This window comes from Eumetopias jubatus, unplaced genomic scaffold, assembly GCF_037043125.1.
Source record: "Eumetopias jubatus isolate StellerSeaLion01/CBP00866 unplaced genomic scaffold, mEumJub1_p1.0 scaffold_2, whole genome shotgun sequence".
Classification (NCBI taxonomy): domain Eukaryota; kingdom Metazoa; phylum Chordata; class Mammalia; order Carnivora; family Otariidae; genus Eumetopias; species Eumetopias jubatus.
In genome coordinates this window covers 191,267,665-191,289,287 of record NW_028274808.1, presented here as the reverse complement: position 1 = coordinate 191,289,287, position 21,623 = coordinate 191,267,665, and the positions used below count along the sequence as shown (strand labels likewise).

General features: G+C 33.8%; 1 protein-coding gene across 7 annotated transcripts in view; it reads left to right on the top strand.

Annotated features, from left to right (window-relative positions):
* The window catches only part of CPEB2 (cytoplasmic polyadenylation element binding protein 2), a 70,214-nt gene that overhangs the window by 18,257 nt on the left and 30,334 nt on the right, over positions 1–21,623 (top strand). For 3 of the 7 annotated variants that reach the window (XM_028088909.2, XM_088021236.1, XM_028088884.2), the window contains one exon: positions 11,295–11,345. The exons of 2 other annotated variants lie outside the window; for them this stretch is intronic. In XM_028088909.2, coding sequence (XP_027944710.2) covers positions 11,295–11,345 — 51 coding nt within the window. Of the gene's footprint in view, positions 1–11,294; positions 11,346–19,007; positions 19,032–21,623 lie in introns of all 7 variants that reach the window. 2 more of the 7 variants (XM_028088892.2, XM_028088876.2) reach the window with 1 other exon arrangement.

Sequence of the window (21,623 nt, the reverse complement as noted above, 5' to 3'; positions counted from 1 at the left end):
ACTACTGAGAAAATAAGGAATTACTTCTGTGTAAGGCAATAAGTGGTTGTGGTAGTATCGAATAAATTCTTGCCTCTTTTCTTCTATTGTTCTTTTCCCTCTGATTCTCTTCAGCTGGCCTTAATGTAAATTTGAAGTACAAAGTCACAGAGTAACTTGTTGTATAAATTTCTAAAAGTCTGTGGTGTGAGAATGTACATTTTAGAACTTAAGAATTTTCAAGCTGGGCAGAGATTCTCAAACTGAGAACATTTATTAGGTTTCAGTACCCCACTCCAAGAGACTGTGCACTCCAGCTTGTGTAAAGAGCATACTTGGAGAAACTCTGGAATAGTGGAACAAGATCAAAGAGATCTATGAAAAATTGTAAAAGTTTTAATGACATTTATTAAAATACAACAAAGTGCAAAATAAAACTAATACCAATAATATATATGCCCAGGCAGTTATGTCGATTGTCTTAAGTTCCTCATACACTGCCCTCACTGATTCTCTGGCAGAGAGAGGAATGCATCTCTCAGAACTAATTTTACGTTTCGTCAGCCCACTTGTGTTTACTGAAGTCAAAATTTTTACAAGTGTCAGAAAGTATAAATGAAAATCATGTATAATAGAATATCTTCAAAAAAAGATGAGGGATTGCTGTATATGCTTTTGGTCTTTAAAAAAATGTTTCTTTTTATTCTAAAAAGGAGTCAAATTTATGTATTCTTTCCCCTGTATTTTGTTTTTCTTTTTTCCTATAGACCACAGGTCTTTGATAAATAAGAAAAAAATCATTAACAACTTTGGAATAAATCATTTATATAGAAGCCTTACACAGTTTGTTAAATTATTTTGACTTTAAGATGATCACTGTTGTAATATGCCTGAATCTTAATACTTTGCCCTCCAGCTACTCAGAATTTAATTCATCTTAAGAAAAGTACAGTTTTCAAGATTTTAACTTTTGTTGTCAGTGAGAATATCTGCAGACTGAAAAGGAAATTGTGAAAATGTGTTTGTAAAAGTTCTTGTTTTAGAAAACTTGAAGTGTGGCATCATGAAGAGATTTTTAAGTTTTATTTATATTTCTTCTTAGGTAGTTGCAACAATGGGTAGTTAGTAACAATATTATTTTTACATAATTAGCAACAGTATTATTAAATTTGAAAACATAGTTATTTCTTCCAGGCAGTTTTGACTATTTAAACAATTTGAGTTACAACAAGCTGCAGTTTTTCTTTTTTAAAAACTAAAACCCATCAGAAACCACAGTGAATTTTTTTTTAAATGCAATTATTTATTCAGAGCATATATGGGTTTACTAAAAGCATGTTTTCACCACAAATCTTCATTAAGACTTTAATTATGGGCTTATAACTCTTTTAAATTGAAAATAAAACAAGAAATATATATTTTTATATAGAATTTGTCATCATAAAACTGAGTACTTGAGATAATTAGGCTTACGGATTTTAGTTGCTTATAGTATTTGAAGGGCATCTGAGAATCCCTAATGAAGATTTTCCCTCCAGAGTATAAGACTTTATCCTTTTTTAAATGTTTGTTTTCTTATTACAAAAAAGTAGTATGTGTTCATTAAAGAAAATTTGGGAAAACTGGAAAAAAATTTTTTCAGTCATCAGTTATTTCCACAAACTAAAGTAACCACGTTTGATATTTTGGTGTATAATTTTTCTAATCTTTTCTTTTTCTACATATAAGCTTAAAATATTTGCAATAATCAAATCTTTTATCAGTCCTCAAATCTGGTTAACTTTAAAGAAAAAGAGTTTAAAAAATACAGATACTTAGGTTAAAAAGTCAAATAGTGCCATAAGGCTTATACAACAAAATATAGAAGTCATCTTCTTCATTCTTCTCTATTTGCTACAGATTCCCATTCCTTAGAGGTAGCTGCTTTCATGTAATTATTTGTAAATAATATGTTTGACTTGTAAATTTCCTACATTTTAGGTATTAATTGTTGACTATGGACTTTGGCTTACCCATCCCCCAACACTTACCCGCTCTGTCCTCTCAAAATGATTATAGGACCATTTTGGTTTAAATTAGGAAGTGACAATACAAATATTCATAGATTAACCTCATATATTTTGTATCATAATGTAGCTTTTCTCCCCCTTACATCTTTTTCCTGGAATTAATCATTGTCTCTTGGTTTGATTTCTTTGTTATCTAAGTACTTGTCACTTGAATTCATCCCAAAATTTATCAATAGAACCCTGAAGCTTCTTTCAATATATCTGAAAACCTCAAATAATCTTAGATTGATTTTTTTTTTTCCTGCCATCGAAGGCATCCTTCTTGCAGCCTTTCATAACTGTCACTGTGGGACTTCCATAATACTAGGAGTTCCTTTTTCCTCTGGAATCCATGTCATGATCTCCATAGCCTTTTCTTAATGCTCTATACCTTTGTTTTATTGGGCCTTTCTTCCAGTACCTTCCTTCAGGTGGGACATAAATTTTAAATCTCATATCTATAAAAACGTGTTTATTCTACTTTGTAAGATGATAGGCTGATGTAGAATTTTACATATTAGTAATATAGAATATTGAAAGCGTGGCTTCATTGTCTTTTATCTTACATGGTTACTGTAAGTGTAATACCATTCTTAAATCTGTTCATTTGTATGATTGATTGCCTTGTTTTGTGTTTTTAAATTTTTTGTCTTTCTGGAAGTTTTTAAGATATTTTCATGCCTATGGTTCTGAAATTTCATAATAATAATATATGGATCTTCTGATGTGTGGGGGAGGGGGTGCTGCCTGTCTTTGATCCTTTCTTCCTTCCTTCTATTTCTTTATTTCCTTCACTGCACGTCCATTGCCATTGGGTCTTTTTTTTTTTTTTTAAGACTTTATTTTTTTGAGAGAGAGCATGCACACAGGCCGGGAGGGGTAGAGGAAAAGGGAGAAGCAGGCTCCCTGCTGAGCAGGAAGCCAGCCCCAGGTCCCCTGGTATCATGACCTGAGGTGAAGGCAGTCACTTAACCCACTGAGCCACCCAGGTGCCCCTCATTGGGTCTTTTTAAGTTGGAGATTCATTTCTTTCAGTTCTTGGACATTATTGGTATTTCTTTGATAATTTCTTCCCTTTTGTTTTTAGTATTTCTCTTTCTGGAATTGCTGTTCTTCAAATAGTAAACTTCCTATATTCCTCTGCTTTTCTGTTTCTCATTGCTTTATCTTTTGTTTTTCTTTTGAAGGCATTTCCTCATTTATTATTTTTCAGCCCTTTTATTGATTTTTGTATTTCAAAACTTTTCTCTGAAGAACTTTTAAGACCCTCTTTAAAAAAACTTCACAGAACTTTCCTATTCTTCCTTGATATTAATTCTCTGGTGTACATATCTTTGAACACTATATTGTAGTGTCTGAAGATTATTTTTCCATTTCCTATATTGTTTATACTTCTAAGTTCCTCTTTTCTATTTGTTTGGTTTGTTCTTTCTTGTACTCATGCTGAAAGTGTTCATCAAATATCTTATGATCCTTTGCTCTGTGTTCATTTTTAAAGATAAGACACAAAAATGGTGATTGGGAAGCTCTGTGTATGTAGCTGGGATTTATAAACTTATGAGCATTGCCCTTAACCAACCCGGTAGAACTCTCACCATATCTGTATTTAGGTCTTTTCTTTTGGTTCGGGAAATGAGCCCTGGATCTATGTCTTCCATTCTTCTGCGTGGGAGCTGGAGACCTGACTTCTAACTGCTTTAGAAAAGCCAAAGAGGGGCCTGTGTGTCTCTCTGATTCTCCACCCCACACCTGCTCTCAGTGAGAACTAGAGCTTCTTATTTCTGAACATCTCCAGCTATCTGCTACAGTAAACGGCTTGTTTCTGGATAGTCTTCCCATGCACACACCAGTTTAGGTTTCAGTGTTGTCAGTGGTTTCTGGTCTACAAAGGCAGTTAACCACTCAACCATTCATGTTCACAGCTTCCAAAAATTTGTTGACATAGTTCTTCTGTGATCCTGTCTCATTTTCTTTGTCCTGAAGAAGTTATGCCTCTTTAAAACTTCTGTACTGTCATTTTAGGGGTTTCAGAAAGCAACAAAGATGCACACATGCATTCAGACCAACATGTTCAATTGGAAATCTTATAATCCCTAGTCTGCTTATCTCTTTAGTGAAGCCTCCCTAACACTCCTAGTCAGTAGTAGATTACTTTGTTAAAGATTGTTAAAGAATCATATTCCTTTTTAAATGGGGTACCTTGCTCATTTATTTTTGATTCATTTTTTTTCAATGTATGTATCTCTTACATGGTACTGTGTCATGGAAGCAATGAACACCTCTGTTTTTGGTGTATCTTGAGTCAGCATTTATTGTAGTGCCAAACAAATAGAAAGGGCTCAATAAATTATTGGTTGAATGATGAAACATTTTTCTATAGTAATTCTTATTTTTCATCAGTATTTACTTAGAACTTTTAAAAATTATTTACATGCATTTAAAAGAGTTTGTGTAACCATTCCCTTACAGTTGGAAATTTAGGTATTTCAAATTTTTAAATAAAAATCAGTGAGCTTTTTCTGTGTTTTTTCCAAAAACAGACTTAATACATTTGTTTTTGAGGCTCTAAACACATATATTGCCAACTTATTTTTAAGTTTTATGCCAGTTTACACTGCCACTGGCAATGCTTGATTGCCCATTTGTTATTCTTAATATTATTTTCATTTATAAAAGTATCACAATTTATTTGCAACCATTAGTTCAACTTGATTTTAATATTAATTACATATATCTTAATACCAGTTTTATTGTAATAACTTTATGGTGATACATTATCTTAGCAGATGATTAATGACTTTAGTCTTTTGTTGTTGTCATTCTTTTGTGGTTATACTTTACTTGAAACAAACTTTTTGATATTCTATATTCTTTGGTGTTTCTTAGTATGTTTTCTAGTATTGATTGGATAAAAGTTTTTAAAGTTGTAAATAATTCAGTGAAAAAAACTTATAATGGGACCCTGCTTTAAGAGTGAGTTAACTAGATTAATTTTCCTGGAAACTCACTTAGATTGATGGCTTTTATTAAAGAATGATTCTTTTGCTCTCTTGGGATCTGGTACTTTGGATCTAAGGGTCTTTTCTGCATTTGTATGATCTTATTCTTAGGCTTTTATGAGGCATGCATTGAGATTTGGGAGTGAGGTCAGGAATGACTGTCCTGCCCCTTGGATCTGAACAGAGATTGGAGTTATTCAAGGTTGGTAATGACCACATTCTAAGTGGATTTTACCAGACTTCCAATGAACCATTTTCTTTCTAACTGATTTGGAAATAAAGGTAAAACATAGAAAATGAAAAAATATTAGAAGAGATGACCAAATCCGTGAAACAATGCTTTATACTTAAAGCATATAAGAAGGAAGTATTAGATTTTTTCATTTGTATAACTTGTTCATGTGTATAATAAACACACACACATATGCACACAATATAAAACATATGATACATATCACGTACTAAGCACTTGATACATGTCAAACACTGCTCTGAGGACTTTACATGTATGTATCAGCGTAAGTCATTCTCACAGCTAAGGTGTAGATATTTACTTTTATTTTACAGTTGGGTGACTATGGTGGCTCACTAACAATAATTGTCCAAGTTTCAGTGCTATAAAATGGTTGGACTCTTGAGTTTGTGCTTTTAACTGCTGTACCATACTGTGTGTCTTGTTATTTGGTTTAATATTAATTCTAACCTAATATCTTTATGATTCTAATATGTGATTTAAAATTTTTTGTTGTAAAAGAAGTTGGCAGAATGTGTGACATTGTTCTTTAGTAATTTTATCATTACTAATGAGGAATGGGTTGACATCATTAACTGTGAATATTGGGACTTTGGAGGTCATGTTTTAGATGTACTCATTAAAAAAAAATATTTGTGAAGAAGGGAAAAATTTATCTTGACAAAGGGCAAAAAACAAGGCTTGTCTTCCTCCTTCTCCTTACCATTCTTAGGATGTTTAGAAATGAATAAAAACTTACTCTGTAATTTTTCCATTTACTGAGAGAATGTCCTTCCTATGCCCCACATACAAACACATATTTAGTAGTAAACTTTCGATTGAGCTCATGGGTCACATAATACAATGAGATATTTCATTCATCCATTTAGCAAATACTTAAGGGCCTGTTATGTACAAGGCTGTTTTAGATGGTGGAGACACAGTAAAGAATAAAAAAGACAAGTCCTCTCCTCATGGATCTTCTGTTTTAAGGAAGGCTGGAGACAAAAAGAACCAGTGCTATGAAGAAAAAAATATAGTGTCAAGGAGATAGAGAAACAAAGAAGCTGCTATTTTAGAATGTTCTCTGATGGCATCTCTTAAAACACCTGAATGAAGCAAGAGGTACAAGCTTTGGTCATATCCGGGCAAATGCATTTTAAATAGAAGAGGAAATAGATCCTGAAATGGGAATATGCCCAAGTTTGAGCAATAGCAAAGAGGCCAGCATGGTTAGAATGGTAGAGGATGAGCGGCCAGCGTGGGAGGGTTTTGAGCAATAGAAGAACACGAACTGATTTAGGTTTTAAAAAGGATCACGCGGGCTGCTGAATGGAGACTAGACTATCAGGTTATTCTAGTACTCTGTGAAGAGATGGGGGTGGTTTGTGCTCAGGAAACCAAGAAGGAGCTGATGAAGAGCAGTCAAATTTAGCTCTGTGTTTATAATAGAGCAGTCAGGAATTGTTGACTGATTTGTACACAGATTACACAGAATGAAGTGTAGAGGTAACCCAGGGTTTGGGGATGAGCATCCATATGAAAGGAAGACTGTGTTCTATGCTACTCTGGGGAAGTATGAGGTGAGAGGTTGCAGTTGGAGGTATAAATGTGGGAGTCACCTGCTTAGAGATGATGTATGAAGCTTTGGTAGTAGATAACATCACATAGTGGGGTGGTATAGAAAGAGAAGTCCCAGGAGTGAATACTGGGGCCTCACCACTTAAAAATTGAGGAGGGAGACATAGGAAAGAGGATTTCAGGAGTAGCTAGTGAGAGCAAACCAAGAGTGTATGGTATCTGGGAAGGGAAATGTGATGCTTTAGCAAATGGGCTTTAGCAAAAGCAAAATAGAGCTTGCTTTATACTGGAGGCTTTCAACTTGAGCCTACACAAACATTAAGAGATGTTAAGAAAGTGATTGCTTCATTTTATCCTTTCTGATTCACATTTCTGCAGTTGTAAAAGTATGTTTAAATCCAAAGACAAGTGACATAAGTGTCATTATTTTATCATCTCTATTTTATAAGTTCTTTTTATTCAGAGTAAGTAGGTAATTTGGAGAAACATATATGAAATAGTCTTTAATGCTGGCTTAAGTTATTGCATGTCTTTGAATACCATTTTGCTTTCTATTTTAGTAATTGGTAATTCATCTATATGAGTGATAAGTTGGATGCAGTTGTCATATTTCTGTTTTTTGCTGCTTGAATATACATTTAAACTGGCCAACATGAATTGCCTCTTATATATGTATTATACAGACAACTAAAATCATAATAGACTAATAAGACAAATTTTAAGATACTGTAGGTCCTCTAGTTATTTACTGACACCTAAGAATAAATGTTTTTCAAAATTATCTATTTTTAAATTGCATAGTATCAGTGTAAAAGAAGTACCAAGAGTAGGAGATACCCATTAATTATAGATATATTAAAACCATCATGAAATTATTATATCATATTTTCACAATAATAAATAATAACCTGGTTATTCAGTTTGCACAAATTTAGACAAGAGGACTTTATTTTGTAAGGTTAGGCTGGAACAACAGAAAACACATAAGCAGCTTAAACAAGGTATTTTTTTTCTATTACAAAAACATAACACCCCTAGAAGGGGTGTGGTCATGTTCATGCATCTAGGCACCTTTTTGTTCTGCTGTCCTTACCACCTGGCTGTGGCCTCATAATATAATATGGCTGATTCGGGTTAGCCATCAAATCTGCATTCCAGCAGGCAGAAAAAAGGGAAAGGAAAGGTAAGGGCTTCCCTTTTAGGGATACTTCCCAGAAACTGCACAAACCAGCTTTATTTTACATCCCATTGGCTAGGTCTTACTCCCATGGGCACACTTTAACTACAAGGGAGGCTGGGAAATTTAGTTTTTCTTTTACTCTGGGCAGCCCTGCACCTTGGTAGGATTGGGGGTTCCTGTTATTGACATGTACAGGGGTTAGTGTACAACTGGCAGTCTCTGCACCACAGGGTATCTAGACAATAGGGAGAAACTGGTTTTACAGCAATGTGATTTTTTTTTTCTGTATTAAAGTGTAAGTTATCTAATATACTACGTAGTCACTCTGTGAATACTTTTAATGGATTTAGGATAGGAATTTGCCCTATAACTAACCATACATACCTTTCTCTGTATTATTTTATCAACTGGGAAGTCATTATAAGATCATGAGTAAGAGCACGGAGCCATTCTGCCCAGGGTCGTGTCTTGCTAGTGCTATGTGCCAGCAGTGTAACCTTGAGCAAATTTTGTGGCCTTTTGTGGCACAGCGTCTGCACCTTCAGATGAGAAGATAATCGTACCTAATTCACAGGATGTCTGTAAGGGTAAATAATTGGTTGTAAAGAACTTAGAAAAGCTCTTAGCATGGAGTAAGCCCTCAAATTTTAGTTATTTCTATAAGTTATCATGTTCTTAGTGAAAGTAATTTTAATACTATCGCAGGTAAAATAGAACTGTAAAAGTTGCTTTTCTTAAGATGTACTGATACTTTTCTGTGGTAGAGGAAAAGGGATTGGATAATTGAAAAATGAGTCTGAGTTTGCTTATTTCATTTTGGAGTATTTGATTAGTTATATTGAGAGATTTTCCTATTTGGAGAATTATATTTTAGAACATATATGCAAATATACATCCTGTAAATAGATATCTACCTTGTGAACTTTTTACATAAAGGTGTGCCTTTTAAGTACATTCAGAACCAGGAAGTCAAAAGACTATTAGCAATGAAAATACCTTCTTACTTGTGTCTTAGGATAGGTAAAGCAAACAGTGAACTTGTTAGAGGATAAATACGTGGCAGTTCAAAGTTGAGTGTCTTTTGAAATGGAACCTGGCTTAAGGCTTTGCTCGGTTTTACTTCTCTAGGAGGTCTTTCCTGAGTCCCTGGTTGGTTAAAATACTCCTTTGTTTTTTATATAGCATACTGTACATGATTCTTTTAACATGGCAGATTTTATTGAAGTTGTTTCTTCCTGTCTTTCGTACCACATCATAAGCAGAGACTCACTCTTAGTTGTGTCCTTAGCATCCTACACACTGTAGGTGTACAAGACTTAATGAACTTGTTACAGTAGATATAGCAATACAAGCTACCACTTTCCTAGGGGTCTTGATTTTCAATCTCAAGTCAAAAATAACAGTAATTTTTCATGGCCTTAAATTGCTCTCTAAATTTGGTCATCTGCAACAAGATGCTTAGAAATAGGCATATTTCCAAAATAAGCTGTGATATGGGGTGCCTGGGTGGCTCAGTCGTTAAGCGTCTGCCTTCAGCTCAGGTCATGATCCCAGGGGCCTGGGATCGAGCCCCGCATCGGGCTCCCTGCTCTGCGGGAAGCCTGCTTCTCCCTCTCTCACTCCCCCTGCTTGTGTTCCCTCTCTCGCTGTGTCTCTGTCTGTCAAATAAATAAATAAAATCTTAAAAAAATAAAATAAATAAGCTATGATAGTTCAGACAAAGTAAAGCTCTGTGCTATTGTAATCCAGTTTAGAAAAGGTCTGCTTTCTCTTAGTATCTTCTACCTTTTGTACATGCTGTCTTCTTTCTCACTCCATACTAAGGTATTACAACAATAAACTTATTTGCATGTTTTTAGAGTATGACGACTTTATTAGTCTACTGATGTCATGCTGCATGAAATGCAGGAGTAAATAAGAGGTGGTCAGTTGTCTTTTGAAGGACAGTAACATTTGTTTTGTTTCACCACTTTGAATCTGAATCTGCTACAGTTAAATTAGAGCCCAGATGAAGTATGTGTGTGTGTATTGGTATATGTATATATCTGTAGCTCAAATATATATATTTTAATGTCAGAATTGGATTATCTCCTTCATTGGCAGATGATTGAATTCTTTAGCTTCATAATTAAAACAAAACCCAACAGTCTGTTTTGTATGGAATGTTTGGGTGTAATACAAGGCCTTACAGTTGCTGAGGTGGTCGAGGTAGATGCAGTTAATCTGTATTCCTTATTAATCATGTCAGATTCATTTGGATATTTATTGGTCACTATTCTGGTGGCAGCACATCCCAAACTGTCACAGAGTCTTTAAAGGGCTGTGCTGAAAGCTGCTGATGTGCTGTCACACAGACATTTAATTTTAGCCATTTTTCTCAATAGATTTTAATGACCCTTTCTAATAGTCCATCAGAGATTCAGGCATTAGAGGAAGATCCTCTATTTTAACAGGCCAAAAACAATGATCATCCTCGATGTGGGCAGGTAGTCAAACAAGTGTTATGATGTAGAAATGCTGAATGAGCCTCACAGTATGTTCAGACACGCCTTTTTCTTCTTTTCCACAGCAGTCTGCAGTACTGCTGTCCCTTCTGCATGTATTAAGTGCAAAACTCTTGAATGAAGAATGGCTCAAAGGAAATACTAGGCTGCTATGCTCCTAAGCTTTAATATTTTCCTTTTTTTATTTTTAGATCACTTGTAAACTTTGAACAGGTTAAATTTGCAATATCACTTGTAATAATATGTTGAAGATGTTTTTATCAAACATCCTTATTTAAATACAACTATATATAAAATCATATTGAATTAAGTCGCAAGTTGTGATGAGTTTTGGTACTCTTTTATTGTAATATTTTGGTTAAGAATATAAATTCCTTTTCTTCAGATTTTATTTTTGGGAAAAGAAAGCTGTGGAGAGAATTATAAACAGTTTTGAAAATATTAAAAAATGTTTACATCCTATTTAAGTTTGGAGGACCAGGATACCTACATTATTTTTACATCTCAAAAAACAAATAGGCTTTATTCTCCAGGCATTGCTGCTAAGTCACACTGTGCTCTTATCTTATGATCTGGGATCTAAGGTTAGCTGTTTTGTGTTTTGCTTTCAAATTTCAAAGATGATTTTGGTTAATGTTTTGAGTTAAGAATTTTTTTTTTTAATTTAAGAAATATACCATGTTCGGTAATTTCCTCCCTATCCCTCTTCCCTTTTTTTGCTTTTCAAGTAGCTCCATAATCTTCAAATTTACCTTTCCTGTCTTTTTAAAGGTCGATTGAGCTATCCACATCCAGGAACTGATAATCTGTTGATGTTAAATGGTAAGTTTTATAAAAACATTTTACGTTTCCAATTTGACTCATATGAATAAATATGATTGAGTACATGGTTTTCTATACCTTCCCCATACACAGAAGTTAATTATTTTATAAGTATAAAAATAAAACTACAACTTCTGTACAGAAAGCAGAATTACAAGTTTGAATATATTCTGGCTGTCAAAGCAGTCATTGTAGTGTATTTGTGACAGTTTGATTTAATTCATTGATCGCAGACTTTGGAGAGAGTCCTGAGTTTGAATACTGGTTTTCTAGTTTATGGTGAGACCTTGTGCAGTAACTTCTGTGAGCCTTAGTTTACCATCTATGAAATGGGAATAACAATCTTAAGGTTTATTATGAAAATTAAATGAGATGATATTTGCAAAGTGCATAGAACGTGTTACTTAGTATAGTACTTGTGCTTATGTTAACCAGGGAATGAATATACTAGTGATTCTATATAAATGTGGTGCTCACACTAACTTAATTTATTCTGACTAGGAAGTTTCACAGTGAACTTCACCAGAGTTAGAAACAGGATAAATAAACTTTCATTAAAGTTTGTTTTCTTTCTGTTGGACAAACATTGTATTCAGAGTGGCAGTACTTAGCACATCCATGACTGTGGGAGTAGACATGGAGGATGAAAATATCCTTCACAAAGGCATTTTTAAATCAGAGGGTGGACGAAGAGAGGGAAGTAGGAAGAAGGAAGAGTAGAGATAGCACTTACTTTAAAATACATAATTATATAATTAGAATGGCTTGGCTCTTCTATTTTAACTAAAACTTTGTTAAGAACAGATGGCAGTGAAGTTGGGGAACAAAGTCTAAAAAAGCGAGTATAAAGCTTGACCATGTGAACTAATACTAAGTAAAGACTGTAGTGACAGAAAAGTGGGAATAAAGTCCAGGCCACCTGGGAGATTGTCAAAGGAGATAGGATTTTGGAACGAGAGAAGAATTGAAGAAGCAAAGTGTCTGGTGATGTGATTGATTGGTTCATTTAACATGGATTGTTATATATTGAGTTGCCCACCACGTGCCAGTTTAGTCTAAGCACTGGGTTATCTGTTAGGATCTTGAAGGATGGTTAGAGGTTGAATTGTCAAGGTTCTCACCCTGGGGCCTGAGTGTGCTCTCTAGGCTGAGGCTACGTCTGGGCTAGACCTTACAACAGTCCAACAGGCCACATGCATGAATTCAGTGAATTATAGTGCTTACATGGACTTTGACCAGACAGGTACTAAAAATCGCATTCCAGGGCTGCTTCAGTCAACTTTTTTTCTACCATGCAATTAAAAAAAAAAAAAAAAAAAAAAATGCCATTTCAGTAACTGGTCTCTGAACTCTAAATCTGTTACTAAAACTTACAGTGTTGAAATTAAGTTTGCAAACTGAAAATAGATCATAATTTTTATCTTCATGATGTGATTTATAAAATAATGATGGGTTTAGGTAACAATAAACTATTTATATATTTACCCTGACTTCCTTAAATAATTTTCTTTTGGGCCATTCTGTGTAATAAAAATCATTCACATTTCTATTACAACTTCTAAAAAAAGCAATTCGGTAGAAAAAATAGAATGTGTGTATTTCTCATACTGTGTTAAGATCCATTTGAAGGAAGGTACTGTATGAGACAGTACGTTAGATCATTCACAGATGTTTTGAGATTTCTTTATGCATAGTACACTAGGGCAATTCAGAAGTATATTGTAATCACAAAGGAATACATCAGTTATATGTGAGCAAAGAACTTAGCTGCATTGTTTTTACAACTTACACTTTTGGCTACACTAAATATTATTTTTTTAAAGATTTTATTTACTTGAGAGAGAGAGCATGAGCTGGGGGGGGGGAGGGAGAGGGACAAGCAGACTCCCTACTGAGCAGGAGCCCCATGCAGGGCTCATCCCAGGACCCTGAGATCATGACCTGAGCTAAAACCAAGAGTCAGACACCTAGCCAAGGTGCCCCATGGTTACACTAAATAGTAGTAAATTAATTGATGTCATCAGTCACCGAAAGCCTTCGTAAATAGCCTAGATGTTAGGTTAGAAGTGTTTCATCACTTAGTAGACACAAGAATATTTTATTTTAGGCAGGAGTTGAATCTTGGACAAATCTGCTTTTTCATTATGTGAGCACTCTTCGTAGCCTGCCACTCTAGGGCCGCATTACATACTCGATACAGTAAGCCGCCCTGGATATTCTTCTGAACTTTTTCTGGCAAGGGATCAGGGAAGAGACAAGAGAATGAAACTAGGACATCACAGTGTGTTTAGGTCAGTGAGGACAGTTTGATCCAAGAGAAGAAAAATTATTTTGCTCATTTGGGATCATTGTTAAGGGAGAAGCAGGAATCGGGAAATTGGGTATATTTATAGGGTAAGGAGGTATTTGAATATTAAGGATTTAAGTAATTTTTTTGTAGACATCTAAGGTATTGAAGAGAGAAGTAGGCAAATGGCAATAAAAAGTAGGGGAAATTTTCCTTGAGCTGCTTTTAATTCTTATAATTTAACTATATTCATAGCATATTGTCTCCCTAGGAAATATGGGAATTAAGTGATATCAATACCAAGCCTTTGCCTATACTGTTATTAAATATTATTGATGAAAGAAATTATAGCATCTCAATACATAGACTTTTTAAATTATGATTTTTTAGTATATCACAGATTTAAACTCACTATTAACAATTGATTAAGTAAGTTGTATTATTTAATGAGCAAGCATAGCTAATATTATTGACTTTGAAAATCAATATTTGGTAATAAATTATACATCAGTATTTTTTTGTGGTGGTTTAGCAATAGTTAACAGTAGTTGGGCACATGATCTGATAAGCACTGGGTGTTATACACAACTAATGAATGAATCATTGAACACTACATCGAAAACTAAAGATGAACTATATGTTGGGTAATTGAACTTAAAAAAAGAAAAAACAATAGTTGGTACCACAGACTCTGGAGCTAGATTATCTGGGTTTAAACCCGACTTTGCTATTCCTGTGTGACTTGGACAGTTTACCTAACTTCAACTTGACTGAGGTTCTTTATGTCAAAAGTAGATAAAATGCTGCCTGCCTCAGGGATTGTTTTGAGAAGTGAGGGAATTCATTCATGTAAAGTGTTTAGAACAGTTCCTATAACAAGAGTTAGCTGTGGCAGTGGGTGATGATGAAAGGTGACAAAATGACTTTGAAAGAATACATTCATGTCCTGTGAATAGATGAAAGTGTTGGAGAATATAAAATTAAAAGAGGATGTAACCAATGTTTTCAAGTATTTGAAGGAAGTTACGTATAGTGACCAAAGAAGGTTTGTTTTATGTTATTGCAGGAAGCCAAACCAGAACCATTTGGAAGGAGCTATAATAGGAAAAAGATTTGGGTCAAAAGCAAAATGACTCCCTTGGGCAGTTTTCCTAAAGTATGGTGTGCATGTCCCTTGTGGTACCCAAGATGACTTTAGTGGTACACAAATACATATTAAAATAAACACATGACTACTTAGAAAACACAGAACTGGCAGAAATCTGTGATGTTACTAGGCTATTACTAGGTGCTAGGCTTGAGTCCATTTACTAAAAAGTAATACATAAATAGTAGTACAGTTGTTATGCAGATAAGGCCAATGTTGTAAAGCTTTCATGATTCTACCTTCCTGGTCAATTGACATTATACTTAAACTTTGAAATATTCCTTTAAGAAATAAACAGGGAATGGGGTAAAGGTCAGGAAGTTGGTTAGACAAGATAAAACTGAAATACCTCTGGCAAATCCTTTGAGCCTCCATTAACTCTGAGAAAAAGAGGTATAATCCCACATCTATGTGTCTCGGGAAGTTGTATAGATTAAAAAAAAAAAAAAAAGATAAAAATGCCATACAAATACGACTGCAAGTAGGCTCCTGAACACACCATGTCCCTCAATCTAACTAGAAATCAAGTTGAATTGACTGGTGGAGACCACCACTATTGAATAATATTGTAGAAGAGTCCCAAATTTAACATCCAGAAGCACTTTAGGGAAGTCACATTATATAGGAGTAGATTGTCTAAAAAACAAAAGTTAAATACTGTCTGAAATTAGAATGACAGCCTGAATGTTTATAAGTGTGTAAATCTGACATATTTTATTGTCAGTAGGAAAGAACAAAATAAAAGAGAGCCACTCTGTTTTCGTAGTGGTGAGAACTAATTCAGAATGATGTATCATTCAAGTATTTGTTTCTATTTGGATCATGTTGTGTTCCTCTCACCCCTCTCCCAAGGAAAAATAGCTTATATCTTTATTAGAACATATGGCTTTTCAAAAGGAGAACAGATAGCAGAAGTATGGGGTGATGAAAACTAGTTTGAAATTTAAATTTGCTGTGATTAACCACATGCAGCCATGTTTGTAATCAAGAGCTTGCTCTACTTTTAGGGAAGAGAGAAGTTATATTTATCTTTTAACTAAGAAAATTAACTCAGTAATGAAATTGTGTTTCTGAGGGCAGATATTCTAAATGTACTGTATTAAGTCACAAAAATAGGAAACTTGAGTACATAATCAGTTCTTTTTTTATGCTGATGGAAGTAAGTGGAGTAGATAACAGATTTATTTTGGATCTTGAAAAGGATTATGATTTGGGGGTATATTTCTCTCCCTGGCTTTGACTTCTTAGAGCAAGAAATAAGAATTTCTTTGGTTTTACACCAAGAGAACTTTAACCTAAGTATTTCCAGCTAATTTAGTATGTTTACCCATCTCTTTCTCCAGCTGCAGTAATTCATGTACCACAGCTGTAGCTAAGAGCCAATATATAAGGGCACAAAGACACCAAAAAGAATGTCAGAATCCTCCTATTTCTTTTTTATGGGTTAGAACCATATTAATTGTACAACCAGATTAATTGTAAAGTCACTTGTATAGAAAAGGTCTTTTTTCACAACCTTCTTATTATCTCCATGAAAAAAAATATAATCTAACATACATGCATATACATGTATACACATATATTTACATATGTATGTTAAATAGCCAATTCCTTACTTTTGAATGAGTTGTACTTTTTTATATGCTTTATAAAACTTATCTACCTGAAATTTAATATTCTAAATAGTTTTTATACAAAAATTGCTCCCTTTTTTTCTAAGTCATATTCTAAATGAGTTTGGAGGGGGGCATATGTTTAAAGAAGTTTTCTTTAATTAAAACATAACAGATAATAATTTAATGATTTTCTTTTCTTACTGGGGGCTTTTCATAATTCTGAATCAGAGTTATAGAGGAACATACCCCAGAAATTCCCATAAGAACACTGGTAGGAAAGTGAGTACACAGACCATTGTTTAGTGTGATGGTAGCAGATTGGTTATTTCCATGACAGGGGATGGGAAATGTTTCACATGGTTTAGCTTCATCTGCAGTCAGTTCTATTTTTGGTAATGTAGAGATTTGGAATTTGAGAGTTGTCCAAAAAATAAGTGGAATAGCTCTTTACAGGATTCTAAAATTCCTCAGGTATGAGATAGTTGGAGAAATTTTCTAAATAATGTGTTCAAGCCTAGGAATGAGATGAAACCTAAGATGTTATGAACATTTGTACATATTTTGACTATTTTAGTATTGAATAGCCTCAGCAAAGAATATAACGGCTAAGAATATAAACTGGTTATGATGTCTTTAATTTTCTCAGTAGGTCAAGAATTATTTGCCACGTTATTACTTCAATATAATTCATAATTTGACTTTAAACTTGATGAGAATGGTTTTATTTGCTTTATAAATGATCCACCTTGTACACCCATGAATGAAATCCCATAAAGCAAATTTATACTGGATTAATACCATTTATAAAGATCATGCCTAGAGATAAGTAGGAAGCCTCACCCCTAAGACTGGTGTTGTGCCTCGGGCCTATTGGCCATTTCCACACTTAATACAACTATCAAAACTTCAGTGAATTGATTCCTCCATGGTCTGTTCTTGTTAGCTCTTTTAAAATTGCTATTAGATTTTCTACAGTCGGTCTCCTATCTCTTTGAGACCCTGATTTTTTTTAAGGCTTTTTTAAGTCTTGGGAGACTTCCACAGCAAAAATGTTACTTCCACCCCTACCCTTACCCTAAACTAATATATAGGTCAGGTAAGCTATATATAATATATACAGATAATGTACATATAAGCTATATATACACACAAACACACAGGTAAGCTTACATATAAGCTAATGTACAGGTCAGTCAATCTGCTAGGCTGTGAGGTAATTGGAGCTCCCAAAAAGGTTAAATCTGCAGTAGTTCTAGCTAAATAAAGACAATAGAAAGGCAGAGATACAAATGAAGTTTGTTTTTTTTTTATAAAAGATTCCAATGTAAGCGTTGTATTTATTGACTTCTTGAAGTGTAAATGACTAAGGGTTGACAAGTTAGTTTTTCCCATTGTTACTATAGGGGAATTAATGCTATATTCTCACCTGTGGACATACTTCTTTATGTTAAAGCCTTATATTTTGTAAAACTTCTGTAATAGAATGCAGTTAGTGATGTGATGTGAAATGTTTTCTTTTGATCTTTGCTTTGTACTTTGGGGGAAACTATATTTCTTATGACTTTCAATATATATTTTGATTTGAGATTTATTCAGGAAGTTTCCCAGGCCTAAAAAATTCATGAAACTTGTTAAAATCTTGATTTTAGCAGTCATTTTTTGTTTTGGTTTACTGCTTTGATTTCATATATTAATTCCAGGATAAAAATATTCATTGTACACTCAGATTTGGGGGGGGAGGATTTATTTAGAAATACATTGTGGATTTTATCAAACTGGCAATTTCTTATGGAGAATAAATTGCAGTATTTTTTTCCCTAAGGAATTATGTAAACTGCTAGTAATGTAGATTGAAATGCCTTTCTGCTTTATACTTTTACAGTATTTAAGAAATGTGCTGCTATTCTATGATGATGCTAATAATAATTTGTGTCTGAATCCCTCTTACCCCAGAGATAGAGACATAAACACTTAGAGATTATAAAATGTCCCAAAAGGATTGCAAGCATTGTTAGCTATAGTGTATCATTAGTCATTTCTTCAATTAAGCAAGTTTGAACATGGATTAATTTCTTTACCTTCTATCTAAGCTCTATAGGCTTCAGAGTATCAGTTTAACATTGTTGTATCTTTTCATTCTTCTGTGTCTTCCAGTACTTTCTTCACACAGACTTGGTGTAATGTGAATTGGGTTTGAATAGCTCTTTGTTGGACTGTATCTACTATATCACTCTTTATAATTAGGAAAATAAGGATTTAATTCAGGTTTTTCCATTCATTATTTGGGATGCTATTTAACTATAAGGCGTTAACATTACTATCCTGATCAGATGAAAGAAATATTTATTCATGAATTTGAGCATGAATGAGAATAAGTGGTTTATTTCCTGTTCATTTCATTTTTTGTACAGTTCAGAATATATATATAATAAAAGTGCTTTGTAAATGGTAAAACACCATACAGATATTATACAGTGACATTGTCCTAGCTCTTAAAACAAAGTAGCACTGATTACCAGATGCCCACTTAGCTTTTCATATCACAAGTATTTGTATGGGTGGGCTTGTTTTTAGTTCTGACATTTTACAATTTGTCCTTTGTTTACATGCAGCAAGGAGTTATGGGCGAAGACGAGGTAATTCATTTCTGTTTGCTATGGTATAACTGTTCTTAATTGGGTTTTACTGATCAACACTGTAATTAGCCTAGATTTTTTTCTGCACTGTCCAAAAAACTCACAGAAAAGTTATATTTTGATTTGCGCACTTGTCAAAGTTTTGAATCCTAAATCTCTTAACCTTTAAAGCACATTTTCATACTAATATGGTTATTTAATAAATGTCTTTTAAACTGTCCAGATTTTAACTGTTTAAAGTAATTTTTATACCTTTTAAAATAAAGCTACTATTTATAGTTTGCTTAAGAAATATGTTTAATAAATACTAGTGAAGGTGACATGCAGTATGATTTTTCTACTTTCTAAATCTATAACTGATTATCTCTGGTATATAATTTACAACTCCGTTAGTTTTATGTCTGACCCAGTTGAAAGTAAATACGAAATAGGCTCTTGTTCACACTGATGTATAGAAATCATGTTGCTAATATTTCTCTGTGTCTTCTAAGAGTATAATGCTTTCCTTCTCCCTCTCTCTACACCCATGTAGGCACACTCACACACTCATTCACACACTCTCTCCCTCTCCCGCACCATTCTTCCCCTCTGGGTTCTTGCTATCTTCCGGACAAAATGAGGACTGTGAGAAGCCGAACTACTAAACCTCTTCAGACAGTAGCTAACATGTTCTGTGGCTTAAACTTGGCTTCTCTTTCTCATGTGCAGACTGGGAGGGAGCAAAGTAGATGGGATGAGAAGAAGCAAACGTAATTTTACACCACTAGATTATCCTCTAAGTGTGCAATAATCATGATATTTAAATAACTGTTGTAAGTACCAAAATGAATAAAAAAAGGATTTTCCTTGACCCCGAAAACCTCCTTTGAGCCATGGAGGACAGACAGTAATAATAATGCCTTTTGATTAATTTTATAAATATGTGGCCGTGGTTCAATTTCTTTTCATGTAGTCATGAGTATGTGTGCTTTGAAAACAAACAAGCTAAAACTTTCTGCCACCACTGATGATAGAAACAAGTATTATATATTCTTAAGGAGTATTTCCAGTTTTGTATTTCACATTGTCTGAATTTAACTTCATTTTTGGAATTTGGTTTCTTCAAATGCTTGACTGAATCTTTTGGTTCTTTAGTTTTCTGACTAAAAAATTATAGGATATAGAAACTCAAAACTCAGAAAACTGAAGCTGAATTACCTTGTAAAGGTTATTGTTAGCAACTGAGAAGAGGGGGAAAGTTTAGAATTTTAGTACCTATTTTCACATCTATGGACTGTCTTATTTCACTATGCTATTTTAATATGGAGCTCCAGTTCTTTTGGAAAAACCCACTTATCAAGCTGTGATTCTAGGTATTTTTGAAACTAGAGCAATTTAATTTAGGATCTTTTCCTTCTATACACTTTTCATCTTTTAACCTTAGTAATTTATGTTTAATTTGGCATACTACAACATAAATATTATGATCTAGGAAGTTCTAAGGAGCACAGTATCAGAAAGCCATGTTGTTGTTTATCTTCTTTTATCTCCATTCAGTAATTATAGACTATTATGATATTAAGAAAAAGCAAAATTTTCTGCTTTCAGATAGGAACTTACTACCATTCTTTATGGCTCCTAGAGGATAGAGATATAAAGATTTCCTCTACTTCAGAACTGCCTGCCAGCTTTGGAAGAAAGAAGTCTCACATGGTTTTAAGGCTTCTGGAGAAGCTTTCTTTAGGATGGAACTGATAGTTGTCACACTTACTTGGCTTAACATGGAGGGATAATGCCTGAATTTTCCTTTCAAATTATATGGAATTAGTAATTTTTTAGGTGGTCCTCTTTGAATAGTCAGAGTCTGCTTTTAAAATTTCAATTTTGATGGCCAGATGAAAAGTAGACCCATTAGAAATACCTATTGAGAGGTTTTATTTGAATTTGAATGTACTTTAACACAGTAATATAACATTAAAAAAAGAAAGAAAGAAACCCACACACATACCAAAGGAATGACTCAGAAAGGACTAGAAGTAGCCTGGCTCTCTTCCTATTTTCTACTCATTTTTTTCCCCTTTCTACGCTAGATACAATATCATTATCGCACTGATAACCTTTTAACTACCAAGATTCCCCTTGTATGGGCTTCATGTTTAACATTTCGTCCATCAAAGGAACTGCATCAATTAATTTTATTTAATCATTTTTCTTAAAAAAAAAGTCTGATACGTATCAGATCTACTGCTCATGTGGGATGTGTCACAATGAGTTGATATAATTCTTACCAAAAATAACACATTGCTCTTTACCAGTGCAGTGGTGGGTGAACAGTATTATTTTCACAAGGCATTTGGACTTTGTAGAGCAGTTTAGGAAGAACTATTTGTTCTTACTTGCCACCTTTGACTCACATTTAAACCCAGGCATAGAGGAGCTGTTTTCATTTAAAAGATTTCCCACTTGACTGCAGTGAAACCAAATTGCTACCAAAATGACTTTATATATTTTAATTTCCTTAACAGTGTCAAGAAGAACTTTAAATCAAGCTGGTTCTAGATATAAATATATAAAATATACTTTAGGAATACTCAAAAATTAATTATACTGGGA